The following is a 27,909-nucleotide window of genomic DNA, read 5'->3' as shown; positions in this document are numbered from 1 at the left end:
TGATTGGTCAGGGCATGAAGAGATACGGGGAGAAGGTGGGAGATTGGGGCTGAGGGAAAATGGATCAGACATGATGAAATGGCAGAACAGACTCGATGGGCCAAATGGACTGCTTCTGCTCCTTTATTTTATGATCTAACCTGATGATGCGCCTACAAGTGTCGCCACACTTTCCAGTACGACATACCATGCCCACAACGTTCTGTGGAACTACACACAGATATATGGGGTGGGCTTCCAATTTTGGACTACACCAGTTAGGGTTTTGACCTTCATGTTGAACAGATCTCCAACTCCAATGATGGGCCCTTGTGGCCCTTTGCCAGAGCCTGGAGTCAATCCATCTTTTGGGTCTGTTTCGTCAGTTTTCACTGAAAGGGAAGAACTCTGATCTTTTTGGCATCGAGCACTTGGGATTCAGCAGTCTGTCTGCAGACGCTCTAGGAAGAGAATAGGAGAGCACTTGGATTTACTGATCATAATTCCATCCGGTTCAAGATAAGTCAATGTTGTTCCGCTGTTTAAGAAAAGATCTAAGCATAAACTAGGAAATTATAGGCCAGTGAGTCTGACATCAGTTGTGGGTGAGTTATTGGAAAGTACTCTAAGGGTCTAGATAAACGTAGACTGATTAAGGAGTCAGCATGGTAGCTCGTGTCTGAACAATTTTGAGGAAGTTATCAGGAAAGGGGATGAAGTGAATGTTGTTTACGTGGACTTTAGCAAGGCATTTGACAAGGTCCAGCATGGGAGGTTGGTCTGCATTAAATTCCATCCGCTATTTTTCCAGCTGCTCCAGATGCCACTGCAAGCCTTCCTCGCTGTCCACTACACCTCAAATGTTGGTGTCAACCATTAATTTGCTGATCCATTTGACAACGTTATCAGTCGCTTGGCATTCAAGATGAAGTAGTAAATAGGATTAGACATTGGCTTTGTGGGAGAAGCCAGAGAGTGGTAGTAGATTGTTGCCTCTCTGAGTGGGACTAGTGGAGTGCTGCAGAGATAGGGGCTGGGTCCATTGCTGAAAAAGATTCAGTGCTTTCCCGGCATATATGACAAATAAATTCTCCTTGAGCTTCCAGCCGGCTACAGGTATTGATTATAACCAATGTTTTGATGACAAATTCCACTCTTTTCAGCTTCCCTGATGAAGGTAGCGGAGTTTGTCATTGAAAGATCAGTTATAATTGATCCCTGTACCTGGCTGGAAGTCCATGAAGAGTTTATTTGGATTCGTTGTTTGTCATCTGTATCAATGATGATAATGTGGTCAACTGGATCAGCAAATTTGCAGTGACACCAAGACTGGGGGTGTAGTGCATAGCGAGAAAGGCTATCATGGTTTGCAGATGCATCGGCTGGAAAAATGGCAGATGGAATTTAGCAGACAAGTGCCAAGTTTTGCATTTCAGTAGGACCAACCAGGGTAGGTCTTACACAGTGGGCGGTAGGGCACTGATGAGTGTGGTAGAACAGAGGGATCTGGGAATACAAGTATTCCCATTGAAAGTGGCGTCACAAGGTAGATAGGGTTGTAAAGAAAGGTTTTGGCATATTAGCCTTCATAAGTCCAAGTGTTGAGTACAGGAGATGGGATGTTATGTTGAAGTTGTATAAGATATTGGTGAGGCCTAATTAGGAGTAATGTGTGCAGATTTGGTCACCTACCTACAAGAAAAATGTAAACAAGGATGTTGCTGGCTCTGGAGGACCTGAGTTATAAGGAAAGATTGAATAGGATAGGACTGTATTCCTTAGAGCGTAGAAGATTGAGAGGAGGTTTGACGAAGGTATACAAAATTATGAGGGGTATAGATGGGGTAAATGGAAGCAGGCTTTTTCAACTGAGGTTGAGTGAGACTAGAACTAGAGATCATGGATTAAGGATGAAAGCTGAAATATTTAAGGGAAACATGAGGGGAAATTTCTTCACTCAGAGGGTGGTGAGAGTGTGGAACGAGCTGCCAGTGCAAGTGCTGCATGCGAGCTTGATTTCATTGTCAGTGAAGTCTGGATGGTAGAGGTATGAAGGTCTGTGGTCTCAGTTCAGGTCAAGGAGTAGGCAGTTTAAAGTTTTGGCATGAACTAGATGGGTGAAAGAGCCTGTTTCTGTGCTGTACTTCTATATGACTATAGTTGGAGAAGGCTAGGTCTGTTTAAGATTCTAAAATGGAGAAAGCCTAATTTTGGTGGCATCGGAAGGGATCTAGCAGGTGTGGATTGGGTAGGTTGTTTCTCGCAAAGGAATGCTTTGTAAGTGGGATATATTTTCATCAAAGGTGAAGTATTGAGAGTACAGAATCTGTATGTTCCTGTCATCACAAAAGGCAAGGTTTATGGAGCCTTGACTATCAAGGGATACTGATACTGATAAAGAAAAGGTGGTGTTCATCGGGTATAGGTAGTTAGAATCAAATGAGGCACTTGAGGAGTAGAGGAAATGCAGGAGAATACTTTAAAGGGAAATTAGGAGGGCTAAAAAAGACATGAGGTTTCTCTAGCAGTTAAGGTGAAAGTGAACCCTCAAGGGCTTTTTCAGTGCTGGGGTAATGTACAGCAGCTAATTAACATACATCATTGGGATGTGAGAGGGAACCAGAGCTCCTGAGGGAAAGACACATGCTCACAGGAAGAGCGTACAAACTCCACATAAACAGCACAGGAGGTCAGGATCAAACCTGGATCTTTGGGGTTGTGAGGCTTACCTGCTGCTCCACCCGATTCACATGCTCTTGATGCAGATTCCCAAGGGAGCATCACTTCCAAGCAGTGACTTCAGCAGACTGAAGCAAAAGGCGTGCAAATGAATATTGGGGTGAGCCAGAGCAGATGCTTGCAGTTTGGGAAACATTGGACTTGTGGCTTCTCGGAGAGAACCTGCCAGGAGTGCAGCTGCTGGAAGGAAGGGCAGATGAACAATAGCTTTCCTCGTCTAATGACCCATAGAACATGCTGGAGGAACTTAACAAGTTAGGTAGCTTCAATGCAGGAAAATAAAAAAAATCAATGTTTCATAAGGAGGAAGAGACCCAATATAGACTGGGGGACTGCTTTATTTAGCAGTTCTGCTCCATTCCCTACAACAGGCAGGATTTCATGGTAGCCACCCATTTGAACTCTCCCATTCCCATTCTGCCATAAAGAGGCCAAACTCGAGTTGGAGGGGAAACACCTCATCTTCCACCTGGGTGGCCTCAAGCCTGCTGAATGAACATAGATTTGTGTATCTTTTGGTAACTTCTTCCTCCTTCCCTTTCTCTCTTTTCCTATTCCCCATTCTAGCTCCCTGTTACCCCTTCTCTTCTCCATCACCTCCCTCTGCTGCCTCTCAACCTCCTATGGTCCACTGTCCTCTTCTATCAGATTCCTCCTTCAATTTAATGAAAGGTCTTGGCCCAAATGGTGACTGTTTGTTCTCCTCCATAGATGCCTCCTGTCGTGCTGAGTTCCTCCAGCTTTTAGTGTATGTTCTTCTTCAGTCCTTTACCTCTTCCACTGATCCCCTGCCAGCCACTCACTTCATCACCTCTACCCAACACACCTCACCTATCACCTGCCAGCTTGTACTCCTCTCCCTTCCCCCCCCCCACCCTATTATTCTGGCTTCTGCACCATTCTTTTCCAGACCTGATGAAGGGCCTTGGCCCAAAATGGCGACTCTTTGTTCCTCTCCATAGATGCTGTCTGGCCTGCTGAGTTCATCCAGCACATTGGGTGTGTTATTCTAAATTCCCAGCATCTGCAGAATCTCTTGTGTTTATGATTTGCCTCTTCTAATGAACTCTCTGCTTCCTTTCTGCTGCCCAGGACATTCCTGGTGTTGGAGACGTGGGTCTACAAGGTGAGCTGCTTAGGTTGAGAATGTGCAGCCATGGCCCTTCCTTTTTGAAGTTTTGGATTTGATCAGAAAGTTTATCCTTTTTTCCTGCTTTTACTCTCAAGATGAACTGCCCAGTTTTTTTTCTCTTTTTCTTTTTTTTAGTTTTTTTTGTGTTTTGGGGTTTTTTTGATGTACATTTCAATTATAAAAGTTTCTTCATCTTTTTTCTTCTTGTTATGGATAAAAGGAGAATCAATTATCTTTCTTTTTATTATATACTATAAGATTAATTCTATGTATGATTGTGATAATTTGTAAATTTCCTTTTATTTGATTTGTTATTGATATAGATTTTTGAGACAATTCTCCTCTTGTTTATATATGTACTTTAGATTGATAAAGAAAGAGAATGTGCAGTCACTCCCTGTTTACCCAGTGACAGTTCTTTCCCTCACCCACCCCTGACCCCTCCCTAGAGGTCACAGAAAGGCAGCCCCAGTGTTTCCAGCTCCTTCATTAGTCCTTGGGACACGTTTCAGTCCACCTAAGTGTTCATATTTTCTTTGGATGCTATCCCACCCCTATGTTCACCTCCATCCAGACTTGTGCTCTCAGCTGTGGGGGCCACTCAGCTGTTGATCTGCCTCCCTCCAGTCCTGAGCACACAGCTGGGCCGGGGTTAGTTGCTAGGGAGGGTTTAAGTAGCAGCCCATCCCCTCTCACCATGTGGCCCTGGCAGCACAAATACTTGCTGTTGCTCGCATCTGTTCTCTGCTCTCTCTCTACATAATCGCTCTGAGACCCCTCACCCATTGTCCAGTGCTCTCCAACCCCAATGACACCTTCTACTGTTAACTCCATTGTTTCACCCCTATCTCTGTAATCCCTACGTCCCTTATTACTGTTGTCCGGCCCTTACACCCCTCCCCGTCTCTGTAACCCTCTCTGCCCCCTACACCCCTTCCCAAATCTGTAACCCCACCCAGTGCCTACACCCCTTCCCAGCTCAGTGATTCCCTCTGGCCCCTACACCTAACCCCCTCTGGTCTCTGCACTCCTCTCCACCTCTATAACCTCCTCCAGTACTTACACTTCTCCTTGACTCTGTAACCCTCTTTGGTCCCTACACACTTCTCTGTCTCTGTGAACCATCCATCCCCAATTCTCTCAGCCCCCCATCACTGTGACCCTCCACCAGATCCTTCATTCTCCAGGATACATATTCCTACCTCTCTCACCTCTCCAACCTTTGCTAAACTGTTGATGATTGCACCCCAATCTCTGGAATTCCCTCTTTGCAGTTAATTGTTCCAGTGCAGTCCTTTCTTACATGTCGGATTAGTTGGGGCCGGTGTGTGTAAGTGGTCATGTCTCACCCTCTGCGGTCCATGCTCTCGGCTTTGGGAGATGAGTGTAACATGTCCCCTAACGTGTGGTCTTCCCCACAGGGAGCCGCGACGATCGGGTTTTGAGCTACGAGGCTGTTGTACAGATGGAAGGTGAGTGAGAGATGCTGACCCCTTCATATTCCAGCCTCTCAGCATCTGGTGACAGTGCCCCATTGTGGGAGGGGTGCTACTGAGGGAGGGTCACTGTGGGAGGGGAGGTACTGAGGGAGGGTCACACTGGGAGGGGCGGTACTGAGGGAGGGTCACTGTGGGAGGGGTGGTACTGAGGGAGGGTCACTGGGAGGAATGGTACTGAGGGAGGGTCACACAGGGAGGGGTGGTATTGAGGGAGGGTCACTGTGGGAGGGGTGGTACTGACATAACACCCCTGAGTGACAGAGCAATAGAGCACAGGAACAAGTTGTCCATCTCCCTCTCGGGTGAATATCAAAGATTCATTAGTTCCGATTTGTATCAGAAACAGAAGGGACTCTCAGAGCCAAAGGGACAGTCACCATCTCCAAACCAGTGTATGTCGAGCCGGGTTTGTACTGTGTGCGTGTGTAGGATTGTCAATGTTTGCTTTGCACACTGGATCCCCGGAGGGGATGAATGTCTGGTGAGGGAACTGAGTCTCTCTGTCCTCCTTCTGCAGTGCATTATGCTCGTCCCATCATCATTCTGGGTCCCACCAAGGACAGGGTGAACGATGACCTGCTCTCCGAATTCCCGGACAAATTTGGATCCTGTGTTCCACGTGAGTTTGTCATTGGCCTCTGTCTGATCCCATTACATGTAAACTGCTAGTGTCACAGTGGGATCTTGCTTTGTCTGAGGGTAGAGAAAATTCACAAAGCTGTACTCGTACACTGAGGTCTTTTATCCATGAACTTACGTTGAGGGATTCTGGCAACTAACCACTCCGTAGGGTCAGTAAATGGAGTGAAACCGTGCAGCAATTTTGCCTGAAGGCAGCAGGAATATATTAAAATGCAGTGAGTGGAGGGTAGCTACTCTGGCTGTCCACGGTGAGGCCGCTGGTAACATAACTGCTGTCTGTCTGATGGGAATAGCAGGGTAACTCTGGATTGAACCCAACCCATCTCCCTTGTCGCTCTGCAGATACAACCCGGACCAAACGTGACTACGAGGTGGATGGACGTGACTATCACTTCGTAGCATCTCGCGAGCAAATGGAGAAGGATATTCAGAACCACAGGTTCATCGAGGCAGGCCAGTACAACACACACCTGTATGGGACCAGCGTACAGTCGGTGCGTGAGGTGGCGGAGCAGGTAATCACTGGGGAATACTCACCATCACCACCGGGTCAAGCTGCTGCTGTGCCACAGAACTGACACGGTCATGTGGTGGTTAGCTTTACAGCACCAGCAATCGGGTTCCATTCCCGCTGCTGTCTGTAAGGAGTTCATACCTTCTCCCTGAGATCGCATGGGTTTCCCCCCCACTTCCCAAAACGTATGATTAGGATTAGTGAGTTGTGGGCATGCTATGTTGGTGTTGGAAGTGTGGTGACACTTGCGGGCTGCCCCCAGCACATGCCTGGACTACGTTGGTCATTGACGCAGACGATGGATTTTACTGAAGCTGGAAATCAGCAGGCCAGGCAGCATCTATGGAAAAGAGTAAACTGTCGGTGTTTCGGGCTGAGATCCTGATGAAGGGTTTCGGCCTGAAGCGTTGACTGTTTACTCATTCTCCATAGATGCTGCCTGGCCTGCTGGGTTCCTCCAGCATTTTGTATGTATTACGATGCATTTCACTGCATGTTTTGCTGTTTCAATGTACATATGACAAATAAAGCCAATCTTTATCTTTAAGGAAGGTTTCCTTCTATCTACCCTACCTCTCCCTCCATCAGTTTCCCCTCAGGCTCCTCCACTCTGAGGAGAAAGGCCAAAGCCTCTCCTGTCTGTCCTCCTAACTGAGGTACTCTGGCTCAGGCACTGTCACTGGTGAACCCCTTCTACAGTGCATCATATGTTTCCTAAAGTGTGGAAACCACAACTCTACATGATAATCCAGCAGGACTAAAAACAGTGCAGCTCTCCAGCCCAGAATGTCGTGCCAACCTTTTAACCTACTTTAAGGTCAATCTAACCATTCCCTCCTACATGACCCTCCATTTTTCTATCCTCCATGTGCCTCTCTAAGAACCTTTTAGATGTATCTGCTTTTCCCACCCTCTTGCGTGTTCCATGGTGCACCCTCTGTGCGTAAAAAAAAATATAAAAAATAAAAAATAAATAGTGTACCTCTGACAGAGCAGTTATACTTTAATCACCTTTAAAATATGCCCCTGGTGGTATGATGGCAAATTATGAGAGCATTAAGAAGTGTTAATTGGGAACATCTTTTTTCTGGCAAGTCCACATCAGACACATGGAAGGTGTTTAAAGATCAACTGCACAGAGTACAGGAAAGGCATATTCCTGTTAGAAGGAAGGATGGGGATGGAAAGATAAAAGAATTTTGGATGTCCAGAGAGATGATGAATTTAGTCAAGAAGAAAAAGTATGTAAAACTTCAGAAGTCAAGATCAAATGAAGTACATGAGGATTATAAAAAAAAACAGAAAATAACTAAAGAAGAGAATTAGAAAAGCCAGAGGGACTGTGCCGAGAAGGATTAAGGTGACTGTCAAGGCATTCTATACATACATCAAAGGTAAGAGGGTGGGACCACTCAAGGATAAAGAGAGGAACATTTGTTTGGATGCAGGGAATGAGAGTCAGGTACTTTGCCAAGGAAAAGGATGTGGAGGACCAGGAGATCAGTACTGAATGTACAAATATTTGAAGGAGTTTAGAGGTTAAGGGGGGAGGAAGTGTTGGGCCTCCTAAGGAGTATTAAGGTGGATAAGTTCCCAGGACCTGATGGGATTTACCCCAGGTTATTAAAGGAGGCGAGAGACGAGATTGACAATAGATAATAGACAATAGGTGAAGTAGACCATTCGGCCCTTTGAGCCTGCACCGCCATTTTGAGATCATGGCTGATCAACTACTATCAATACCCGGTTCCTGCCTTGTCCCCATATCCCTTAATTCCCCTATCCATAACATACCTATCTAGCTCCTTCTTGAAAGCATCCAGAGAATTGGCCTCCACTACCTTCCGAGGCAGTGCATTCCAGACCCCCAGAACTCTCTGGGAGAAGAAGTTTTTCTTTAACTCTGTCCTAAATGACCTACCCTTTATTCTCAAACCATTTCCTCTGGTACTGGACTCTCCCAGCATCTGGAACATATTTCCTGCCTCTATCTTGTCCAATCCCTTAATAATCTTATATGTTTCAATCAGATCCCCTCTCAATCTCCTTAATTCCAGTGTATACAAGCCCAGTCTCTCTAACCTCTCTGCGTAAGACAGTCCAGACATCCCAGGAATTAACCTCATGAATCTATGCTGCACTTCCTCTACAGCCAGGATGTCCTTCCTTAACCCTGGAGACCAAAACTGTACACAATACTCCAGGTGTGGTCTCACCAGGGCTCTGTACAAATGCAAGAGGATTTCCTTGCTCTTGTACTCAATTCCCTTTGTAATAAAGGCCAACATTCCATTAGCCTTCTTCACTGCCTGCTGCACTTGCTCATTCACCTTCAGTGACTGATGAACAAGGACTCCTAGATCTCTTCGTATTTCTCCCTTACCTAACTCTACATCGTTCAGATAATAATCTGCCTTCCTGTTCTTACTCCCAAAGTGGATAACCTCACACTTATTCACATTAAACGTCATCTGCCAAGTATCTGCCCACTCACCCAGCCTATCCAAGTCACCCTGAATTCTCCTAACATCCACATCACATGTCACACTGCCACCCAGCTTAGTATCATCAACAAATTTGCTGATGTTATTTTCAATGCCTTCATCCAAATCGTTGACGTAAATTGTAAACAGCTGTGGTCCCAATACCGAGCCCTGTGGCACCCCACTAGTCACCACCTGTCATTCCTAGAAACACCCATTCACCGCTACCCTTTGCTTTCTATCTGCCAACCAGTTTTCTATCATGCCAATGTCTTCCCCCCGATGCCCTGAGCTTTGATTTTACCCACCAATCTCCTATGTGGGACCTTATCAAATGCCTTCTGAAAATCGAGGTACACTACATCCACTGGATCTCCCCTGTCTAACTTCCTGGTTACATCCTCGAAAAACTCCAACAGATTAGTCGAGCATGATTTACCCTTGGTAAATCCATGCTGGCTCAGCCCAATCCTATCACTGCTATCTAGATATGTCACTATTTCATCCTTAATAATGGACTCTAGCATCTTCCCCACCACCGATGTCAGGCTGACAGGTCGATAGTTCTCTGTTTTCTCCCTCCCTCCTTTCTTAAAAAGTGGGATAACATTAGCCATTCTCCAATCCTCAGGAACTGATCCTGAACCTAAGGAACATTGGAAAATGATTACCAATGCATCCGCAATTTCCAGGGCCACCTCCTTTAGTACCCTAGGATGCAGACCATCTGGACCTGGGGATTTGTCAGCCTTCAGTCCCATCAGTCTTCTCATCACCGTTTCCTTCCTAATGTCAATCTGTTTCATTTCCTCTGTTACCCTATGTCCTTGGCCCATCCATACATCTGGGAGATTGCTTGTGTCTTCCTTAGTGAAAACAGATCTAAAGTACTCATTAAATTCTTCTGCCATTTCTCTGTTTCCCATAACAATTTCACCCAATTCATTCTTCAAGGGCCCAACATTGTTTTTATCTACCTTCTTTCTCTTCACATACCTATAAAAGCTTTTGCTATCTTCCTTTATATTCCTGGCTAGCTTGCGTTCGTATCTCATTTTTTCTCCCCATATTGTCTTTTTAGTTAAGTTCTGTTGTTCCTTAAAAACTTCCCAATCATCTGTCCTCCCACTCACCTTAGCTCTGTCATACTTCCTTTTTTTTAATGCTATGCAATCTCTGACTTCCTTTGTCAACCACTGTGGCCCCTTTCCCCCCTTTGAATTCTTCCTTCTCTGGGGGATGAACTGATTTTGCACCTTGTGCATTATTCCCAAGAATATCTGCCATTGCTGTTCCACTGTCTTTTCTGCTAGGCTATCCGTCCAGTCAACTTTGGCCCTTGACCAGTATCTTTGTGTCTCTAACCTCAGGCAAGGTCCCAGACGACTGGCAGGTGACTAACGTTGTAACTCTCGTTAAGAAGGGAACAAGGGAAAATCCTGGGAGCTATAGACCGCTGAGCCTCACGTCAGCTGCAGGGAAATTGCTGGAGAAAGTTCTTAGGGATAGGATATATGAGTATCTGGAAACCCATTGACCTAATTAGGGAGAGCGTGCATAGCAGGTCATGCCTTACCAACTTGAATGAGTTTTTTGACAAGGTGATGAGAGGGATTGATAAGAGTAGGGCAGTGGAGTTGTCTACATGGACTTTAGTAAAGCGTTTTTGACTAATCCAAGCATGAGGTCCAAGCAAACTGCTTGTTTGGATTCAGAACTGGCTTGTGCATAGAAGCAGATGGTAGTATTTGAAGGGACTTATTCAAGCTCAGGTTTGTAATTAGTGGAGTTCCACACGGATCTGTGCTGGCACCCCTGGAGGTCTGTATCAGTGGGATCTATGCTGAAACCTCTGGTTTTTGTAATGTATATAAATGACCTGGATGAAAACGTGGATGGATGAGTTACTAAATTTATGGAGTGGAGTTGCGGATAGTGTAGAGAATCGGCAAAGAATACAACATGATATAGATCAGTTGCACATATGGGTTGAGAAATGGCAGATGGAGCTTAACCCAGATAAATGTGGTGTTGCACCTTGGTAGGGCATATGCAAGGAGAAAGTACACTGTGAGGACAACATTCTAACAGCATTGCTGAGCAGAGAGATCTTGGGATCCAAGTTCATAGCTTCTTGGAAGTGGCTAGACAGGTCGATGAAGTGATTAAGAAGGCTTATGGAATGCTTGTTTTTATTAGTTGAGGTACTGAGTTCAAAAGTCAGGAGATTACATTTGCAACTTTATAAAACTCTGCTTAGGCTACATCCTGTATCTTCCAGTTCTGATCAACCTTAGGCCCTGCTATAGGAGGGATGTGGAGGCTTTGGAGAGGGGGCAGAAGAGATTTACTAGGATGTTGCCTGGTTTAGAGGACGTGTGCTATCTCGAGACTGGATAAACTTGGGTGGTTTTCTCTGGAGCGTCAGAGGCTGAGGTGAGACCTGATAGAGGTTTACAAGATTACGAGAGGCATAGATGGGGTGAATAGAAAGTATCTGTTTCCCAAGGTTGAAATTCTACAGTTATATTAATAGCAAAAGGATAGTGAGGGATAAAATTGGTCCCTTAGAGAATCAGAGTGGACAGCTATGTGCAGAGCCAAAAGAGATGGGGGGAGATTTTGAACTATTTCTTTTCATCGGTATTCACTAAGGAGAAGGATATTGAATTGTGTAAGGTAAGGGAAACAAGTAGGGTAGGTATGGAAACTATGATGATTAAAGAAGAGAAAGTACTAGAACTTTTAAAGAATATAAAAGTGGATAAGTCTCCAGGTCCTGACAGGATATTCCCTAGGATCTTGAGGAAAGAGAGTGTAGAAATAGCAGGGGCTCTGACAGAAATATTTCAAATGTCATTAGAAACGGAGATGGTGCCAGAGGATTGGCGTATTGCTCATGTGGTTCCATTGTTTAAAAAGGGTTCTAAGAGTAAACCTAGCAATTATCGGCTTGTAAGTTTGACGTCAGTGGTGGGTAAATTAATGGAAAGTATTCTTAGAGATGGTATATATAATTATCTGGATAGACAGGGTCTGATTAGGAGCAGTCAACATGGATTTGTGCATGGAATGTCATGTTTGACAAATCTTATTAAATTTTTTGAAGAGGTTACAAGGAAAGTTGATGAGGGTAAAGCAGTGGATGTTGTCTATATGGACTTCAGTAAGGCATTTGACAAGGTTCTGCACGGAAGGTTAGTTAGGAAGGTTCAAACATTAGGTATTAATATTGAAGTAGTAAAATGAATTCAACAGTGGTTGGATGGGAGATGCCAGAGAGTGGTGTGGATAACTGTTTGTCAGGTTGGAGGCCAGTGACTAGTGGTGTGCCTCAGGGATCTGTACTGGGTCCAATGTTGTTTGTCGTATACATTAATGATCTGGATGATGGGGTGGTAAATTGGATTAGTAAGTATGCAGATGATACTAAGATAGGTGGTGTTGTGGATAATGAGGTAGGTTTTCAAAGCTTGCAGAGAGATTTAGGCCAGTTAGAAGAGTGGGCTGAAAGATGGCTGATGGAGTTTAATGCTGTTAAGTGTAAGGTGCTACATTTTGGTAGGAATAATCAAAATAGGACATACATGGTAAATGGTAGGGCATTGAGGAATGCAGTAGAACAGAGTGATCTAGGAATAATGGTGCATAGTTCCCTGAAGGTGGAATCTCATGTGGATAGGGTGGTGAAGAAAGCTTTTGGTATACTGGCCTTTATAAATCAGAGCATTGAGTATAGGAGATGGGATAATGTTAAAATTGTACAACGCATTGATGAGGCCAAATTTGGAGAATTGTGTACAGTTCTGGTCACTGAATTATAGGAAAGATGACAACAAATTAGACAGAGTACAGAGGAGATTTACTAGAATGTTACCTGGGTTTCAGCACCTAAGTTACAGAGAAAGGTTGAACAAGTTAGGTCTTTATTCTTTGGAGCGTAGAAGGTTGAAGGGGGACTTGATAGAAGTATTTAAAATTATGAGGGGGATATATCGAGTTGACGTGGATAGGCTTTTTCCATTGAGAGTAGGCGAGATTCAAACAAGAGGACATGAGTTGAGAGTTAAGTGGCAAAAGTTTAGGGGTAACACGAGGGGGAACTTCTTTACTCAGAGAGTGGTAGCTGTGTGGAACGAGCTTCCAGTAGAAGTGGTAGAGGTAGGTTCGATATTGTCATTTAAAGTAAAATTGGATAGGTATATTGACAGGAAAGGAATGAAGGGTTATGGGCTGAGTGCAGATCAGTGGGACTAGGTGAGAGTAAGTGTTCAGCACGGACTAGAAGGGCCGAGATGGCCTGTTTCTGTGCTGTAATTGTTATATGGCTATAAATGTCTAATACCAGAAGACACATATTGAATATGAGAAGGGGGATGTGATGTTCATGGGGGATGTGATGTTCATGGGGGATGTGATGGCTAAGTTTTATACTCAAAGAGTTGTGGGTGCCTGGTGTGGTGGTACAGGCAAATACATTAGAGGCTTTTAAGAGACGTTTGGATAAGCACAGGATACAAGGAAGGTGGAGGGATATGGACGTGGTGTGGATAGGAAAGATTAGTGTCTGGATGGTTTTGATTTGTGTTTTAGCTGGTTTGGAACAACTCCATGGCTAATTGGCCTGTTCCTGTGCTGTACTCCTCTATGTTCGAATTTTGAGAGGACTAGAATATAAAAACGAGGATGCTGTGCAAAGGCTTTATAAGCCAGTGGTGAGCCTTCACCTGGAGTAATGTGAGCAGTTTAGTACCCCTTATCTAGGAAAGGATGTGCTGACATTGGAGAGGGCTCAAAAGAGATTCACAAAAATGATTCCGTGTTCGAGGAGCATTTGATGGCTCTGGGCTGTACTCAGTGGAATTTAGAAGAATGAGGGGGAATCTCATTTATTGAAACCTATCAAATGTTGAAAGGCAAACATAGAGTGGATTTGGAAAGGATGTTCCCTTTAGTGGGGGAGTCCAGGACCAGAGGACACAACTTCAGAATGGAAGGACATCCATTTAGATCAGAGATAAGAAGTAATTTCTTTAGACAGTGAATCTGTGGAATTTATTGCCATACAGCTGTGAGGCCAGGTCATTGTGTGTATTTAAGGCGGGGTTTGATAGGTTCTCAATTAGAGTGTGAAAGGTTATTGGAGAAGGCAGGAGAATGGGGCTGAGGGAAATGGATCAGTCATGATGAAATGGCAGAGCAGACTTGATGGGCTGAATGGCCTAATTCTGCTCCTATGTGTTAGGCAGAGCCAGAATATGAAAGTGGGGTAGGGGGAAAGAGTACAAGTTGGCAGGAGTCCAGTGAAGGTGAAGATGGGTGAATTGGGGAACCAGATGAAGAGGAACTGATAGGTAGAAGAGGTAAACAGCTAAACAAAAGGAATTTAATAGGAGAGGAGAGTGGACCTTGGAAGAGGGGATGAAGGAGGGGAACCAGAGGGAGGTGATGGGCAGGTAAAAGGAAAAGAAGGGGGAGGGGGAGAAATTACCAGAAATTAGAGTAATGGATATTCATGCCATCAGATATGAAGCTACCCAGACTGAGTATGAGGTGTTTCTCCTCCAACCTATGCTCTCACATCATTCCCCGCTCACACAGTAACAGCACCTGTCTTTTCCCTGCAGGGCAAGCACTGTATCCTGGATGTGTCAGCCAACGCAGTAAGGAGATTGCAGGCAGCACATCTTCACCCTATCGCCATCTTCATCAGACCAAAATCCCTGGAAAACATCCTGTGAGTGTGCACATTGGAGCTGAGGAAGGTCACACTGTGAGAGGGATGGTACTGAGGGAGGATCATGTGTGAGCTCTCTGGAAAAAGTTGATTTATTTCAGAAATAAACCCTGAGGAACAGTGCCGAGGACAGAGGAAGATGTAGGAGAGAGGGGTCTCATTTTGGGCAGTGGTCTTCCTGAGCTTGAATCTGCTTCATCAACAGTGGCTGGTGGCTTGTCAAGGTTCATTTCTGCAACTTTTAGTTAGCTGGGACCAATTTCTCTGGCTGCTAAACCTCTCCCACCTGGATTACTCAGGCTAGGATAACCGGCAGAGTTTTATGGTTAATTCTTGGACTTTCATGTGGACAGAGGAGCATTGGAGTGGCTCAGTTGTGCACCGGTACGGTCAGCGCTTAAGTTTCATCACACAGAGGAGACTCCTGTCCTTTCTCTCTTCCCAGAACTGCTCTTTGAAAGACTGATCAGTGCTGTGATTGTGTTAATTCAGTGACGTTTTGATTTCCGACTGTGTGGGGCTTTAACATGGTGGGCTGCAGCTCCAGATTAGTGGGACCTAGTTCCTAAACAGGAACCGTAGCTTCTGGTAGAAGAATTCCTTTAGAGCCACACCTTTCAGACTGATAACTCTATAAAACGTGGTGCAATGCGATAACCCTTCATGGTGGAGTGCTGAGAAGTTAGCTTTGTCTGTGGGTGGAGATGGGCACATTATTGAGATCAGCTAGATCAGCAAGTCCCTTTTCTACCTACAATTCACTAGAGATGCTCCTGGCCCTGAGTAGGGGTAAAAACGGCTTCATGCTGTTAGAGTAGTAGCAGGCCCCATACAGAAAGTGACCTCAAACCCTCACCTCCTCCCTCAGCTGCATTCTTGAGCGAGGTGATGTCGTCGGTCACCCCTATACCACTCAAACCAGATAGAGGGTATTTTGGACATGTGGTTACCCTCCACCATGTGGTATTCGTGGAGATGGAATGGCTGGGGAATGCTGAGCGATCTGCTGGACTATAGGCTGGCCATGGTGCCATGCCTGCAAGAAGTTTGAGCACATAAGAAATACCCTCACCACCAAATCCACCATGGTATAGCAGGGGAGGGCACTGCAGTTGCCTCTCCTGCCCCTGTAGGGTGGGGATGAACACAGCACAGTTGGCAAGGTGGGTTGAGGTAAAGGGCAGGAAGGATGAGAAAAGAAACATCTCCAGACCCCCCTGTTGCAGGAGGAGGAGCCAGGGGTTTCCGTTAGGCCTAGCCTGGAGGTCACAGATACTTTGGTGGGTCAGCAAAGCCCTGGAGAAGCTGAGGCAGGTTCTGGTGCTGATTGGCAAAACATAAAGGAGGAGGTACATTTCCACTGAATCTGTACATTGGGAACTGACTAAGGGGGTAGATTTTCTGGTGGTTTGTTCAAAGAATGTCGCTGTTGGATGGGGAGGGATTTTCGTTGATGAAAGGGGGTTACTTGTAGCCAGGGTGGCAGTCTTTTGAATTGAAGTCTCCATGGAAGCAAAGTTCCCTTCCAGAGGTTGTTGGGCCCCAGGGTCTGACAGGGTGTGGAATACGCTTGGGTCACCATCCTCCTCAGAGGGTGGAGTACCTGGGTCCTAATGAATGGGGAGGTTGAGGGTCCTCCATATGTTACCCTAGAGGTGGGTGAGCAAGGCAGGTGACGCCCTTCTCTCGGACTTTGAGGAGGCCATTGGGATATCCATACCGGGGCCGGGAGGCACCTTAGCGGGGGGGCCAGACCTGCCCTGCATGGGTGTTATTGTCAATCCAAGGTGGTGGGGAGAGGGCAGAGAGATTTCTCCTCACACTGGTCCTGAAGTTGGGCCCACTCGACAAGGCTGCTTCCAGTAGTGTGGTGAGCATGTAGGAACAAAACAGGGAGGATGTGGATGACCTGGGATGAAGAGACAGGAGTGAGGAAGACTCTTTTGAAGCAGAGATGGCAGAGGAGCTCATCCCCGGCAGTGATTTTCAGACTGTTACTGTGAAGGAAATTTGAGAGTTTGTTGCTGAGTCTTGGCACAGACAGCATAGAGCCCGACTAGCCACTGACCGATGGCCTGACCTGCCTGTGGTTGTGTGATCTGTCCACACCATCCTTAAAACAAAGGGGAAGGAGGCAGGAGTGGTTAGAAAGGAGCAACACCATTTAAGGAGCTCCTGAAAGCTCTGTTTGGGTGCTCAGACACAGGGTAAGGAAGCCTGCTCCCACTAGCCAGTGCATTGGCAAGGGTTTGTAGCACCATCATGAAGGCCACAATAGTGAGTGATAATATCAATGGTGGCAGAGAACCTTTCTGTACGTTCCACCATCTCTCAGTCTGTAGGGAACAGAGAGCTTCCTGCAGGAAACCCACAGAGGGTCTCTGACATAGCAGCCAGAGGTATTGAAAGTTAATGAGTTCAAGCCAGACAATCTGTTCCATCTCGCCATGCACTTAGATAGCGTACCGTTACACTTTCTTAATGAGACCCACCTGATGTAGGCATTCTTGGTTCATGAGATAGCTGTGCTGTTGGCTCCATTGGCAGAAAAGTGTGGGTTGTTCTTGAGGTGATTTCAACTGTAACCTCAGAGAGAGTTTGCTCTGGTTCGGTCTTTCAATTTGGTCGGCCTCTGGCGGAACCTGCACCCTGACTCCTGTGCCTTCTTCAGGGTGACAGGAAGTGGGGGTGGGAGGGTCGTGACTTGATGGGCCACACGTTTCTGGAATGCATGTCTCCTGGTTGTCTGTGGTCTCTGTGGCCAGGGTTCTTCTCAGATCACCATCCGGTATGGGCAGAGCTTAACCCACTGCCTACATGGACGGGGTCCGCATATTGACATTTCAACAACCAGTTGCTGGAGGATGGCCAATTCTGACTCTCGTTCTGTTTGTTCTGGGAAATTTGGAGGGGATAGCAGAGGGGTTTCCCCTTCTTAAAACTCTGGTGGGACATGGGCAAAACGGGTGTCCCAGATCGAGAAAAAGCTGCTTGACTTGCAGTTTCAGCTGATCCCAACCTTGTGGGACCCGAATCCCAAGATCTTGAAGCATGAGCCACCTGACAGAGGTAACCACCAAACCGCGATGGTTCCACGATGCACGATACAGTTCCTGTTCGGGCTGTCACCTGCCTTGGCAGTCTGCCTTACAATCAAGTGGTGAGAGGGAGCATCAGGTGCGAGTCAGTCTATACAGGGGTACATTGGGGACCTGCGTGGAGGGTATTGCACAGGGCAGTACCACGCAATAGATTTCTTGTCCCTCTTCCAGGGTTACATTTGTGCCAGGGTGCCCTTGGAGAGGGATCATGTGATCATTATGGGTATAGGGGGAGGTTTCCAAGAAATGTGGACCCCCCCCCCCCCCAGAGAATTTAGTGCATTATTGATGGTAATAACTGTATTGTATTTGAATTCAGTAACCCTTAACCTTTGCATTTGAATGAAGTTTTATATGTTACATAAAAAAGGGGGGGGCAATACTGAGGGAGGTTCACACCTTGGGGGTGGGGTGTGGCGCACTGTGAGGGAGATCCACACTGAGGGAGGGGATGCTTCTCCCACTGTTCACACTGTTGGATTATACCCCTATCAATGTGCCAATCTGTACCTGAGTTTACAACCACGATGGGTCTCGGCAGGTTTGGGAAGTTGTTTCTTAAGGGCCGGTACTGTGTGCTAACTCACTGTGTACTTACCAGGATAGTGGGGAGGGGTTCCTGCTGGGAAGGTCTGAGTTGAGTTCTGTGGAATCTGCCTTACAGGGAGATCAACAAACGGCTGACAGAGGAACAGGCCCGGAAGGCCTTCGAAAGGGCAGTGAAACTGCAGCAGGATTTCACCGAGTGTTTCTCAGGTGAGTCCGGCACTTGCTTACTGCACAGCTAAGCCGCTCTGCGGAAGGAGAGTGCCCACTAGAGAACAAAGGCTTGGTGATTTCCAGGTTCCGGGCATGGAGGAGAGAGAGTGCATGAAATCTATTGCTGTGGAAGTTGAGGGTGGGGGGGAAGTGGTCAACCTAACACTATTACAGCCCCATCACTGTCTGTATCTTCTCCCTGTGACCATATTGGTTTCCTCCAGATGCTCTGATTTCCAAAGGCATACAGGTAAGAAGATTAATTGGTCACATTATTACTGGGCAGCACAGGCTCTTTGGAGCAGAAGGGCCTGTAACTGTGCTGTACCATGAAAAACAAAAAAAATAAGTGTGGATTGGATGGATGTGGTGAGAAAGCTTTATTCCAGGAAGGAAACTGGATCAATTGGCATCTCTGTGTGGGGTGGGAGGGTGAGAACAAGATTGTGGGGAGGTGGGGTAATTGTATAGGGCAGTGCTCCCAACCATTTTTATGCCATGAGGTCTGCTGGGAACCCCTGGTCTAGGAAGACCGAGAGGTTAGATGAGGTGAGCAGTGTGGCTGAGAGGTGGAGGGCCACCCTGAAATGTGATGGCTCCCAGATCTTACACTGTCCATGGTCTGTAACTCCTCCCCACGGCATCACAGCTGGGTCCAGGGCAAAGTGTGGAGACATGAGGAAATGGACCGGAGGTGAAGGGAGGCTGCAAAGTGCTGAAATGCAGGGCTCCCAAATGTAAATTAATTTATTATTATCACATAGAACATTACAACATAGAAAAATGTTTCTCGCAAACATTTCACCTTCCAGTTGTAGTCTCTTCCAACCTTTGTGGAAAAAGCCTGCTTGCATTAACCCTTTCTATACCCTTCATAATTTTGTATACCTCTGCCAAATCTCCCTTCTTATGCTCCAGGGAATAAAGTCCTACTCTATTCAAACTTCAAAGTAAATTTATTATCGAAGTACATATATGTCACCATATACAACCCTGAGATTCATTGCCTTGTGGGCATACTAAAAATATCCATAATAGAATCAAAGAGCACACCAACTTGTGCAAAATGACAACAAACTGCAAGTACAAAAATAAAGAAATAAAAAATAATTATCGAGAACATGAGATGAAAAGTCCTTGGAAGAGAGTCCATGGTTATGGGAACATTTCAGTGAAGGGACAAGTAAAGTTATCCCCCTGTAGTTCAGGAACCTGTTGGTTGAGGGGTAATAACTATTCTTGAATCTGGTACCTTCTTCCTGATGGCAGCAGCTGGGTGGTGGGGTTCCTCGTGATGGATCTGCTCTCCTGCAACATCTCATGTAGATGTGCTCAGTGTTGGGGAAGCTTTTACCCATAATGACTGGGCTATATCCACTACTTGTTAAGATATTTCCACTCAAGGGTGTTGATGTTTCTATACCAGACTGTAATGCAGCCAGTCTATATAGTCTCTACCATACATGTATTTAGAGATCTGTCAAAGTTTTAGATGGCATGCTGAAGCTTTGCAACCTTTCCTTAAAACACAGGTCCTCAAATCCCAGCAACATTGTTGTAAATTTTCTCTGTACTCTTTCAATCCTATTGTGCCAAGGTGCAGGGGAAATCATAGTTTTGCATCTCATCTGTACAGGTCACTTCATTATATCAGTGTACTGAGGTGGTACAAGGTAAAACAGTAACAGCCCAGAATAAGGTGTAAACACACGAGATTCTGCAGATGCTGGAAATCCAGAGCAACAGACACAAATTACTGGAGGAATTCAGCAGCATTTATGTTTCGGGCTGAAATGATGAAGGTTCTCGGCATGAAATATCGACTCTTTATTCCATTCCTTAGATGCTGCCTGACTCTGTGTGTGTGACTGTGTGTGTGTGTGTGTGTGTGTGTGTGTGTGTGTGTTTGTGTGTTTTTATAGATTTCCAGCATCTGCAGAACCTCTTGTGTTTAAGATTGTGAGGTCAAAAGTTCTTATCATACTAGGGGACCATTCAAACAGTGGGGTGGAATGATACAGATACCTTTGTGTAAGTTGGTCTTGTGCCACTAACGTCCTCTCTCTATCCTCCCTACAGCTGTGGTTGAAGGCGACAGTTTTGAGGAGATCTACATCCGTTGCAAACACATCATTGAGGAGCATTCTGGACCTTACATATGGGTCCCCTCCCGGGAGAGACTGTAGAACATCCTCCCCTCACACCTCTCCCCAATCCTACCCACCGCCAGGCTGACCAATCTCACGTGTCCATAACCTGCCCCTTCCCCAGAGCTTCTGAAGCCGCTATTGCCTCCCGCAGGATCCTCCCCGCCCCCCCCCCCATGCACCACACAGTTCTTTTGTTCTGTCACTTGTTCCATTTCCAGGATGGAGAGTCAAGGGAAAAAAGATGGAAATTTTTGTCAAAGAATGGAAGAGGCTGACGGCCTCACGTGTGACCTATTAGTTTCTGCTCTCTCCACGATGACCGCTTCATGCATGCTTCATGTTAAAAGCAAGCAAACAGCAAGGATCCGATGAAGCAGCTTCACCCTGCGTTGAACGAGGAGCTGCATTTGCCTAGCCTGGGCTGTGGATAGCACAGACTGTGGCTCGCTGTCTGGGTGACTGTAAATAATTTACTTATTTAACTGAAGAACATACACATGCGAGTGAAATGAAACGGCAACAAGATCTGAAAATTTATTGCGTTCCATTCTTTTCTGTTCATCCCCTGTGTGCCACCTGCCTGTGTCCCAAAGACAGAGGAAACACCACAAACTTCAGAAAAACTAACTTTTAAGGAGCAAGTGGATTCAGAGAGGCTTCCATCCAAGGAGCAAGGCTCTGTGCTCTCTGGCTCACTGTCGCACCCCGTGAGAATCGAGATTTTCCTCTACGCCTGTGATGAAACATGGCCATTTGCCCCCTCCCCGCCGGCCTTGGGAAGAATGGGCCACCACTGCATGGAGACCGTGACTGTGCTGTCCGCCTGCTTCCTTCACTCTCTTTCACTGCTCTTACCCTACAACAGTCGTGTTTCGACCGTGTTTTCTTTAGTTGCTGGGACCCTCAACCTCTGTTCCCTTCCCAATTATGTGATGAAACAGGCCTGACAGGCACATGCAGAGTTAATTGTCGAGTGGTTTAGGGGGCTGCTGATCTTTCATATCCCAGCACTCGAATCGTATTACTGTCGGTTGGTTTTCTGTGTGAGACTAGGCTATGGGTTAGTGGGTAGGGAGTGGGGTGGTTGGGTGAGTGGGGAAGTGCTTCTCGATGTTTCCATCACTGCTAAAATCTGGATTTGGAATATTGACTTGGAGGAGTTAGTGTGGACAGGTTTTGGATTCCCAACAGAGCAAAGGTAATCTCTTTCTCAGTCCAGGCAACTTGACCTCATAAACTCTCCGAGACCCAGGCATCCACGGCAGCTTCTGATTTAGTATGGTCTCCAGTACCTCTCTTTAGGAAAATGCTAAGTATTTGGGGTACAGCCACTTTGGGGTAAGGAAAGGTGTCCTCTCAGTCTGAAGAGCTGTGACACTACCCCCTGTCATTGCCCTGTGAATCACTTGCCCCCTGTTGAGGGCTGGTTGCCAGGATCTCTCTCCTGTCACAGGCCTTTAACTAGATGCACCATCTTCTACTAGTGGGATATTAGAAGGGAGGGAACAGTTTACAGGCTGTGTACCTCCCCTACCTCACTTTTCCATGTCACCCAGACTTTCCTCTGGCCTTCTGAGCAACTACTCTTTAGACGGAGGAGCCAGGTTGTCTCCTGGAGGGGAGGGAAGACAGGGAGACACAGGATCTGGGAGTCCAGCATTAGAACTTGCCCAGGAGACCCACACTCAAAGTTTCAGGTTGACTGGGGTCACCTGTGACAATGAACTGCTGGGAAATGAGGATTTTGTGGAAGAGGAGGTTGAAAGCCTGGGGGGGGGGGGGTGCTCATGCCAGCCAGCCCTGGGGCACAGGGTCTCCCACAGGTAACTATTTATCACTAACCCCACAGTGTTGGCTTCGGATGGCTCAGAGTGGGGCAGGAGTCAGCGGTTACCACATGGACTTCCACACCCCACCCTCCACCCAATCCCAAATCCCCCTGGTGTGCTGCGATTCCTACAGGAGTGAGTTTCTGGGGTCTACAAGCATCTGACCCATGAGGTGTTTCAGTAAATGGATTCTGAGGCTCCCAAGACGGCAGAGCCTGAGGATAACTTGTCCCACCCAACCTCTCCATTGCCCACCTGACAAGGAGATTCAGTACCCAGCAGATCAGAAACTGGGCATAGATTGGGCATGTGTGGTTTGCAAAACTGCTGTCATCGATTCCTCCCCTGAATTAGCTGTGATCATCCCACCTGTGATGTTATGATGGACTGGATGCTATTGTAAGTGAGTGAACAAAGTTATAAAAGTTTTATTTTAAATGTTTGTCAAAGTCCCACATCTGTTTTACAACTGACTCTGTGCTCTTGTCATTCTTGAGAAAGTAACCAAGATGGGCTAGTGGCTGTGGGAGGGGAGGGATTGAGTAACTCAGAGATCTGAGATTGTTCTGATTGATCATCTTGCTTTTAAAATCTCATCCTCAGTAGAAATCATGAACCCACTAGATTGTACAAAGCTGTCTTGCCCAGTATGGACCATCCTTGTGTTCAAACCAACCAGTGGTTCTGGCACTAAAACATCATCTGAAATGGTCAGTGAGATACTTTACTCAGGATCAGAAGGGACTGGCAGTATCTGATACCTCATCTAGTCCCCTCACTCAAAAAAAGTACAGTAAAGAAAAACCTACTCTGTGGCTAATCCTTTGCATCAAACTTGTCTTTTCTCTCTGGTGCCACCATGTGACAGGATAATGTAGAGGGAGCTTCACTGTGATGAGATGATGTACAGTGAGAATCACTCTTTGTTTGATCTCAGAGTGTGAGAGAGGATAATGTACAGGGAGCTTAACTTTGTGACTGACCTCAGGAGTGTGTGATGGCACAAAGTTAAGCTCCCTCCACACTGTCCCATCACACACTCCTGAGGTCAGACACAGTGTGGAGGGAGTTTGTGATCTGATGGTGTAGAGGGAACTCTGATTTGGTCAAGGGTTGTAAGAAAGCTTATGGAATATTGGCTTTTATTAGTTGGGGGATTAAGTTCAAGGGCAGGAAGTAATGTTGCAGTTCTATAAAACCCTGGATAGACCATATTTGGATTATTCTGTTGCTTCATCATAGGAAGGATTTGGAGCTTTAAAGATGGTGCAGAGGAGATTTCCCAGGATGCTATATACATAGATCTGTTATCAATGGAGATGGCATAGAGAGATCACGTTGAGGTTATTCACCACCCAGGGATTAAAATGATGAAACAGGAGGCTGAAAGGGATTCTGGAGCCCCATTCCTACATCACTGAAGAATTGTTAGTGCAGGGAACATAGATGAGTCGCCAGGAGAAACACCCAAGATGATGGAGAAACTCAATGGGTCAAGCAGCGTCTGTGGGGGTGGGGGGCACTAAAGGAACAGTTGACATTTCAGACAGAAACCTTGAATCATCCAGTGCCAGGTTTTGACTCAAAACATTCGCAAATCCCTCAGCTGATTCAGGTTTTCAACCTATAATATCAACTCTCCCTTCCACCACAACAGATGGACAACACTGAGTTCCTCCAGGTTCCTGTATCTGAAGTCCCCTGTATCTCAGTTTAACTTTAGTGTCAGCAAGTCATTGGAATGTACTCTAGGATGGAAGATAAATCGTTCAAATTCATTTAACGTAGTTAAATTTGTCAGTGTAGATTAGACTAACAGAATTCTTTTATGTGGGTGCTGATATACCTAAGGGATTGATGTGAAAGTTCTAATGAGCTCCTGAAATGATGTGCTGACATTGGAGAGATTCCAGGGAAGTTTCATGAGAATGATTCTGTGAATGAACTGCTTAATACGTGAGGAGCATTTGATGACTCTGGGCCTGTACTCATTAGCACTTAGAAAAATGAGGGGGGTAATCGCCTGTGCTTTCTGTCCCTGGTGGAGAGGTTCCAGGCCAAGTAGATAAGGTGAGTGAAAACTGCATTTTATTGATGGTGAGAGTGAATGTTTGCAAGAAGCCAACCAATCTGTCATCCCAGATGTTGGGTATCAAATCTGAGCTGAGACTGCAGCTCAGTGTCATATTGGCTGGGAGACCATGGAGATTGGTGGCAGTCAAATCCACTGAAGGGTCAACGCTATCAGTCAAAAGAGAGTATACCTCATCAATGTTTAAAAACATTTATTTTCATGTTAGTAAATAGACAGTTCTGGTCCAGTGGTAGTGACAGAGAACAACTTCCATCTCCATTGTGTTCCAACCCTGATGATTCTGTTCTGTGCATGGTGTGGGTGGGCGTTGCGTAGTGACTAGGGGCTTAAAGCTGAGGAGAAGGGGATCTAATAGTCGAGGCTCATGAGGAGAGCGGTGCCCCGTTTGATCCAATGATCAGGAAGCTTCTCTCCGGTCTTCAGCTCGATGCCTATCACAAAGGAGGGATGTCGGCTGCTGCCTGCTCGCTGAGAGTAATAGTAACAGGGGCAGAGGTAGGTACCTGCAACACAACACAGGGGCAGCTTGTCACCACCATCCATGTGGCATGGGGGGAAGAGAGAGATGTGCTTGGTCCTTCCTCCTCCCTCCTCCCCTTCACCCTCTCCCTCTCACCTCGGGAGGACTTCTTCCTGTTCTCCACGGGTTTGAAGTGGATGGTGGGGATGGGACACACCAGCTGCATCGGTTCGGCCTCCACCAGGCAGGCGTTGCGCTTGTCCCAGCCTGCCCCTTCCAGGTACAACCCCCTGACGAACACTCCTTCCTGCGGGTAGGGAGCAGAGGAAATGGTCAATGTTGGTCTAGGGGGAGCACTGTAGTTGTCAGCCCTAAGTGTTCTTCCCTTGTGTGTGGTAACCGTTCAGTGCCCCACCCACTGTTCCTTTTCACTGCAGTTAGGTCCAAATTATGGGTTGGTGACGTACAGGTTCACCTGATCCTCCCCCCGGCCACCAATCACTCAGATTCTGGGATCTCAGAGAGTTTCTGTGTGACGTGTTTGAGGAAAGTCCTTTGAGGGTTTGGACCTACCTTAGGGGATTCCAGCAAGTTGTTGTCATCGACCACAGCAACAATGAACTCCCAGGAGAGCGAGTCAACAGAGATCTGGGGGATACAAAGTGATCACTGGAGCCATCAGCCTAACACCAGTACAACTCTGTGCCCCAATTCCCTCCAGCCATCTCTGCTGAACCTGCTCCCACCATTCTTCCTGACCACCCACACTTCTGCCCTGGGAATGCCCTCCTTGAGGGCAGTCACTCTGTGCTTACCATGTTCTTGCGAGCGGAGAGCTGCAGCACGGCGGTGAGAAACCCCGTGGGGAAGGTGAAGCCTGAGATCCAGAAGATGACAGGTGGGTGTGTCGATTCAGCCCACTTGGCAAACTGCTCCACCCTGTGCCCCAGGTCACGAGTCCAGGCTCCCAGTGGCTTCATGGATGGGTACGCCTGTCGCAAAGGCAGGCACATTAGGAAGTCGTAGAACATTGAACAGTACAGGCCCTTCGGCCCACAATGTTGTGTGGACATTATAAACCACAAGATATAGGAGCAGAATTAGTCTACTGGCCCATCACGTCTGCTCCACAATTTCCACATAGCTGAACCAATTTTCCTCTCTGCCCCAACCTCCTGCCTTCTCCCCGTACCCCTTCATACCATGACCAGTCAAGCATCTATCAACCTCTCTCTTAACTATACATAAAGACGGCCTCTGCAGCTGCCTGTGGCAAATGATTCGACAGACTCACCACTCTCTAACCAAAGAAATTCCTCCCCATCTCAGCCCCTCTATTCTGAGGCTGTGTCCTCTGGTTTTAGACTCTCCTACCATAGGAAACATCCTCTCCACATCAAGGCCTTGCACCATTCAATAGATTTCAAAGAGGTCACTCCTAATTCTTCTGAATTCCAGAGCCATCAAATGACAAGCCATTCAATCCTGGAATCATTTTTGTGAACCTTTGAACTCTCTCCAGTTGCAGCATCTCCTTTCTAAGATAAGGGGTCAAAACTTGCTCACAATCCTCCAGATGTGGCCACACTAGTGTTTTATAAAGTCTCAACATTGCACCCTTGCTTGTATATTCTAATCCTCTGTAAAGGAATGCTGACATTGCATGGCTTCCTCACCACAGACTCAACCAGCAAATTAACCTTTAGGGAATCCTGCACAAGGACTCCCAAGTCCCTTTGTATCTCAGTTCTTTTTAATTTTCTCTCCATTTAGAAAATAAGTCAACCCTCTCATTTCTTTAACTGACTCCACAATCATCTAACCCTTCCCTCCTACATAGTCCTCCATTATGCTATCATCCATGTGCCTGTTTAAGAGTCTCTAAAATGTCCCTAATGTTTCTGCCTCTACCTACCACTCTCTGTGTAAAACCTACCTTTGACATTGTCCCTATACATTCCTCTAATGATCTTAAAGGCATTTCCTCTATCAAGTTACCGCTCATCCCCTTTCACTCCAAAGAGGAAAGCCCTAACTTATTCAACCGATCCTTCTAATGCAGGCAGCATCCTGGAAAATCTCCTCTGCACCCTCCCTAAAGCCTCTAAATCTTTCCTGTAATGAGGTGACCAGAACAGAACACAATGTTGGGGGATGTTAAAAGGCAGGAAGAGGCAGAAAGTCTCACCTTCAAACCTTCAGTTTCATGCCTGTGGTTAAACAGGCCCTTCGTTCCACCCTGACACGTCTCTACACTAATCCCACTTGTCGTAATTGAGCCAGTATTCCTCTCTGCTTTTCCTATCCAATATTTTTTAAACACTGTAGTTGTACCTGCTTCTGCAAGCTCATCCTATACACCTAGTACCCTCTGTGTGGAAATACTTAATCTCCTTTAAATTTTCTCCCCTAAAGAGCTATGCTCCAAGTGTGGGCCGATGGGACTAAGCAGAGTAACAATTTGGCATGGATTAAATGGGCTGAAGTGCCTGTTTCTGTGTTAAAGTCTCACAATATGCTGCATCACTGCAAGGTGCAGAAGCTGCACAACAGTGGACAGGATGTTTGGACAATGGGTAGTGAAAACTGCTCAATGCATCACAGACCTGTCATCAAGGACATATATACAGAAAGGTGTTGGGAAAGGCCCGTAACATCATGAAGGTTCCATCCACCCTGCTCTTGGATTGCTTATGTCACTCCCATCAGGGAGGAGGCTATGTAGCATCCACACCAGGACCACAAGACTTAAAAACAGTTACTTTTCCCAGCAGTAAGGTTGATCAACAT

General features: G+C 46.3%; 2 protein-coding genes across 2 annotated transcripts in view; one reads left to right on the top strand and one right to left on the bottom strand.

The window, feature by feature from the left end:
* Positions 1–24,695, top strand: part of LOC132397060 (disks large homolog 4) — a 585,579-nt gene extending 560,884 nt beyond the window's left edge. The window contains exons 16-22 of the mRNA XM_059975316.1: positions 3,811–3,844; positions 5,272–5,322; positions 5,867–5,968; positions 6,334–6,506; positions 14,616–14,725; positions 18,491–18,582; positions 20,665–24,695. Coding sequence (XP_059831299.1) covers positions 3,811–3,844; positions 5,272–5,322; positions 5,867–5,968; positions 6,334–6,506; positions 14,616–14,725; positions 18,491–18,582; positions 20,665–20,771 — 669 coding nt within the window. The 3' untranslated portion in view covers positions 20,772–24,695. The remainder of the gene's footprint in view (positions 1–3,810; positions 3,845–5,271; positions 5,323–5,866; positions 5,969–6,333; positions 6,507–14,615; positions 14,726–18,490; positions 18,583–20,664) is intronic.
* A 137-nt stretch (positions 24,696–24,832) lies between these two features.
* Positions 24,833–27,909, bottom strand: part of dnah2 (dynein, axonemal, heavy chain 2) — a 462,789-nt gene continuing 459,712 nt past the window's right edge. The window contains exons 85-88 of the mRNA XM_059975314.1: positions 25,935–26,111; positions 25,693–25,767; positions 25,276–25,426; positions 24,833–25,162 (exon numbers count right to left, since the gene is read on the bottom strand). Coding sequence (XP_059831297.1) covers positions 25,008–25,162; positions 25,276–25,426; positions 25,693–25,767; positions 25,935–26,111 — 558 coding nt within the window. The 3' untranslated portion in view covers positions 24,833–25,007. The remainder of the gene's footprint in view (positions 25,163–25,275; positions 25,427–25,692; positions 25,768–25,934; positions 26,112–27,909) is intronic.

This window comes from Hypanus sabinus, chromosome 7 (genome assembly GCF_030144855.1).
Source record: "Hypanus sabinus isolate sHypSab1 chromosome 7, sHypSab1.hap1, whole genome shotgun sequence".
Classification (NCBI taxonomy): domain Eukaryota; kingdom Metazoa; phylum Chordata; class Chondrichthyes; order Myliobatiformes; family Dasyatidae; genus Hypanus; species Hypanus sabinus.
The sequence above is the reverse complement of the archived record's forward strand: the minus strand, read 5'-3'. Positions and strand labels throughout refer to the sequence as shown.